This window comes from Myotis daubentonii, chromosome 9 (genome assembly GCF_963259705.1).
Source record: "Myotis daubentonii chromosome 9, mMyoDau2.1, whole genome shotgun sequence".
Classification (NCBI taxonomy): Eukaryota; Metazoa; Chordata; class Mammalia; order Chiroptera; family Vespertilionidae; genus Myotis; species Myotis daubentonii.
In genome coordinates this window covers 68,284,427-68,289,652 of record NC_081848.1, presented here as the reverse complement: position 1 = coordinate 68,289,652, position 5,226 = coordinate 68,284,427, and the positions used below count along the sequence as shown (strand labels likewise).

Genomic DNA, 5,226 nt, shown 5'->3' with positions numbered 1-5,226 from the left:
CTTTGGTTGATCTCTTACCATCCCTGCCTTCCCTCTGGAGAGGTTGCAGTTTTAAACAGAGTGATCAAATGTCCTCTGAGAAGTGTTATTTGCACAAAGATTTCAGGAAGGCGAGGGAATTAGCCAATAGACATCTAGGAGAAGCATATTCTGGGTTGAAGTTACAACCAGTGCAGAGTTCCTAAGGTGGCAGCATGCCTGAGGTGTTTTGAATATCATGGAGGCCAGTGTACTTGGAAAGCAGGGAAAGGGGACAGTGGGAGGAGACAGGTTAGATCAGATTCTGAAGGGCCCCTGTGTCATGGCAGAGGTTCTGGATTTTACTCAGAATGGGATGTACACTCATTGTAGGGCTTTGAGGGAGCCCTCTGATTATTGTGATGAGATTAGACTCATGGTAGGGTATGTGTTAGGAGGAGAATTAGGGACATCAGTTAGCAAGCTAGGGAGAGGTGACTGTGGCTCAGAACAGGATGGAAGCTATGGAGGTGGTGAGGGTATGTTCTTGTGGAGGTAAAAACAGCAGGAGTTCTTAATTGATTAGATGTGAGATGTGAGGAAAGAGGAATCAGGATGACTAAGATTTTTAGGCTGAGAATTCAGAAAGTTGGGCTTGCTAACAACTGAGATAGAAGCCTTTCAGAAATATATGTTTTAGGGGAAAGATCAGGAGTTTATTTTTGGACATGGTTGGTGGACCGGGCAGGTATTTATTAATTCCTTATTTCACAAGCATTTACTAAATGCATACCATGTGCTAGATAGTGAACATTGTCTAGAGTCAAGTGGTCGGGAGCCTTGCTCTCAAGCAACTTGCAGCCTAGTGAGGAGAGTAGGCCAGTAAATGAACAATTACAGAACAGTGTCACTGACACCATGAAGATGGTATATACCAGGGACAATAGAACACAGAGAAAGGGACAGATATCCTTACCTTTTTAAACTTTGAAAATGAGGTTCTGAAAAGTTAATTGATTTGTCAAAGTTCACAGTTAGTATAAAGCATAGCTGGAGACTTGTGATATTGTGATTTTTTAATAAGAAATATATATTTGGTCTTTGTCCACATATGTAGCACAGAGCTTCTAAAACCCCTGGAATTTCCTGACCAGTGATTAATATAAAGGGTCTTTCGTCATGCTAATGAGGTGACCTTTGGAATGCCCGTAGATTATCTAAGGATAGGGGCCTAGGTTGATGATCACCAATGACCTATGATTTAATCAATCATGACTAAGTAATGAAGCCTCTATAAACATCCAAAAGGTGGGGTTTGGAGAGCTTCCAGTGGTGAACAGGTGGAGAGTTGGAGAATGATGTGCTCAGAGATCATGGAAGCTCACATACCTTGCTCCATGTATCTCTTCCACTTGGCCATTCCTGAGTTCTATATACTTTTATAATAAACTGGTAGTCTTGTAAGCCAAATCTTTCTCTGATTTCCGCACTAGAAAATTAGTGGAGGCCAAGGAGGGAGTCATTGGAGCCTCCAATCTATGACAATTAGGTCAGAAGCATACAGGTGTGTGTGTGTGTGTGTGTGTGTGTGTGTGTGTGCGCGCTCGCACGCGCGCGCGCGCATTGTAGTACTTTACCCTTAACTTGTGGGACTTGATGCTATATCTCCAGGTAATGTAAAAAATTGAGTTGAGTTGTAGGACTCCCAGATGGTGTCTGAGAATTGCTTGTAGGTGTGGGGAGCCCCTCTCGCCTATTGAAATTGGGTGTTAGAATCATTATTAGACCTGAGGACAGTTTTCTGACTCCCGGGATTTGGGAAATTTTCTTATATCACATAATTTGTGTTATTGCAGAGCTAACCACTTTGTTGATGCTAAGGGCAGAGAATCCATGGGCACCAAGAACAACGTGACTGAGTTTGTGTTGTTCGGCCTTTTCCAGAGCAGGGAATTACAGCATGTGTGCTTCGTGGTCTTCTCCCTCTTCCACATGCTCACTGTCCTGGGGAACCTCATGGTCATCATCACCATCAATGCCAGCAAGACCCTGCGTGCTCCTATGTACTTCTTCCTCAGCCACTTGTCTTTCGCTGACGTGTGCTATCCGTCCGCTACCACGCCCAAGATGATCGCTGACACTTTCGTGGAGCGCAAGACCATCTCCTTCAATGGCTGCATGACCCAGCTCTTTTCTGCCCACTTCTTTGGCGGCACTGAGATCTTCCTCCTCACAGCCATGGCCTATGATCGCTATGTGGCCATCTGCAGGCCCCTGCACTACATAACCATTATGGATCGCCGGAAGTGTGGTTTGCTGGCAGCGGCCTCCTGGGTGGCTGGCTTCTTCCATTCCATCCTGCAGACCCTCCTCACAGTGCAGCTGCCCTTTTGTGGGCCCAATGAGATTGACAACTTTTTCTGTGATGTCCATCCCTTGCTGAAGCTGGCCTGTGCAGACACCTATGTAGTGGGGCTCATTGTGGTGGCCAACAGTGGCATTCTCTCTTTAGTGTGTTTCATCATCCTTATTGTGTCCTATGTGGTCATCTTACTAAACCTGAGAAGCCAGTCATCCGAGGGCCGCCGCAAAGCTCTGTCCACATGTGGCTCACACATCGTCACCGTAATTTTGGTCCTTGTGCCCCCCATGTTCATGTACATTCGTCCGTCTACCACCCTGGCTGCTGACAAACTTGTCATCCTCTTTAACATTGTCATGCCACCTTTGCTGAACCCTCTGATCTACACCCTGAGGAACAATGAGGTCAAAAATGCCATGAGGAAAGTATTTAGGGTCCAGGGGAATTCGGGAGAGAAGTGACACTCCAAGGAATCTCATCCAGCCTGGAACTTGGGAGACCTCCCATTTTGTAGCATCCAACACAGGCTTTGCATCTCCAGTTTGATGCTTGTAATGACAACTGTCCTTCTAACTCTTTGAAAAAAATAAATTTATTGGGGTGACATTAGTTAATTAGATTATATATGCTTCAAATGTACATTTCTATGATACACCATCTGTATAATTGCATTGTGTGCCCACTACCCAGAGTCAAATCCTCTTCTGTCACTATATATTTGACCCCCTTTAACCTTAACTACCTCCACCCACTTCCCTCTGATGACCACCATACTGCTTCCTGTGTCTATGAGTTTTTGTTTGTCTCCTAAGCTCTTTTCATAAAATAATCCCATAGGTTTCTTCCATCCTCTATTCATTAAATATCTATTGAGTGTTTGCAATGCGTGAGGTAGTGGGATACAAATAAAAGTAAGATGGCCCAGCCAGTGGGGCGTGCAGGAGGCAGCTGACCAATGATTCTCTCTCAGAATTGATGTTTCCATCTCCATTCCTCTCTGAAATCAATAAAAATATATTTAAAAGAGTAAGATGTAATTTCTTCCCTCAAGCAGGTCACAGTGAAGGGGGTCCTTAGTGTGATAATTAATGCCTCATTCAGGAAACATACGAGAGCCTGTGAATGACAGAACCTCTTGGAAGTCCAAGTATCTCACCTATACAATGTGTAGTAGCACTAGCTAATTGCTTTACTGTGGCTAACATGTGCTTAATGAAATTCATTCGGTCTCTTATGATATTAGAGGCACTTTACTCTTATTCCTTCATTTCATGCTCTCTCAGCAGGCAGATGAATCAACAAATGTAGAGAAGTTAAAGGATTTAGTTAAAGTCGCACAGTAAATCCAGAGCAAGATAGCAACCAAAATCCAGGTTCCTTAAATCTGCTTTTGGGACTTTTCCCACCTCAGACGGAATGAATGGACACGAGCAGTACAGACAAGGATGTTGTGAAGGACCACGGATTGGCGGTGGCCTGGGATGATGGCGAGCAGAGCCAGGAGAGCAAGCTTCAGCACCTCACCCAGCAGTACTGATTCCTCTCCAGCTGAGCAGGGGCTGCCGCCCCCACTCATCCCCTTTGCTTTATTTTGTTTCCATGTAGAGGGAGCCAATTTGTGCAAAATGGACTTAGAGGAGCAGGATTAGATGTCCTTCTAATGAATCATTCGTGGGTCATTTCATCCGGTTGGGTCTCAATTTCCACATTTACAAATAGAGACAGTGACAATGCCAGTTTCAAAAGGTTGCAGGACACACAAGACCTTGCAAAGTCCTGTATCAAAGTCTGTTTTTCAGAGGTGGCTACTACCTCTGTTGATAATGTCTTCTGTTCTCTTTGACCCTGCCCTTTTGCCTAAAGCCCTTGTAATTCTAGATTGATTATTCATTCCTCAGATGTTTACCAATCACCTCGCATTAACTTCTTTAATCCTTACAACAGCCTCATGAAATAGGCATAATCATCAGGGGATCTGTGATCAGGGTTCGGTGAGGATGGTAGAGTAGAAAAAACTTTTTGTTTCATCAGATGCCTAGCAAGCACAAATGCAAATGTTGATCTTGACTATGAGAATAACAGCAATAAAATAGCCTCCGATATCTTGAAAGCAATATTCTCAGAAGTTTTTGTACATCAGTTTACTTACTCTGTGTTGAATAAATCACCTTCTATTAAAAGTCCTTGGAAGAATGTGGGATCATGGCCCTGGCCAGTGTGGCTAAGTAGGTTGTATTGTCATCTCGCACCCCAAAAGGTGGTGGGTTCGATTCCCAGTTGGGGCACATACCCAGGTTGTGGGGTAACCGATGGATGTTTCTCTCTCACATTGATGTTTCTCCCCCTGTTCTCTCCCCACTTCTTCTTTCTCTAAAATCAAGAAAATCATATCATTGGGTGAGGATAAGAAAAAGACTGCTGTTGTACTTTATATGATCCACTAATACTCCATGGTGTCAACCATAGCCCTTCATAGCGGTCTGTACTTAGGAGAATGTTGAAAATGGAGCTCCTTTCCTTCTTTTCGTTAGTGGGTCAGTGAAAAGTGCAGAGACTTCAGGGAGGGAATCACTTGGACAGGAACTCACCCTGTCATCTTCTAGCTGTGGAACTTTGTGTTCATTCACTTTACCTCTTGGTGCTGGCATGCTGGGGTATGTGGAAAGGTGGTGGCACTCAGCGACAGAAGTTTATTTATGCCTTTTCCCAGTCAATGTGATCTTGTGAGGGTCCCAGGAAAGCTTTTCTACTTCATTTACTATCTGAACATGTCTGGTAGAAATGAAGGCAATAGCTCCATTTCAGCCTGAGGGCGTTAGCCTACACAGCAACCTCAATTTATTTATTTATTTATTTATTTATTTATTTATTTATTTATTGTCTAAAGTTTTACATAAGTCTCCTTT

The 5,226-nt window shown here is 43.8% G+C and overlaps 1 protein-coding gene across 1 annotated transcript; it reads left to right on the top strand.

The window, feature by feature from the left end:
• The first annotated feature begins 1,851 nt into the window (after positions 1-1,851).
• On the top strand, positions 1,852-2,781 carry LOC132242315 (olfactory receptor 4S1). Its single transcript, XM_059711215.1, has one exon. The coding sequence runs from the start codon at positions 1,852-1,854 to the stop codon at positions 2,779-2,781; it is 930 nt and encodes a 309-aa protein (XP_059567198.1).
• The last annotated feature ends 2,445 nt before the right edge of the window (positions 2,782-5,226 follow it).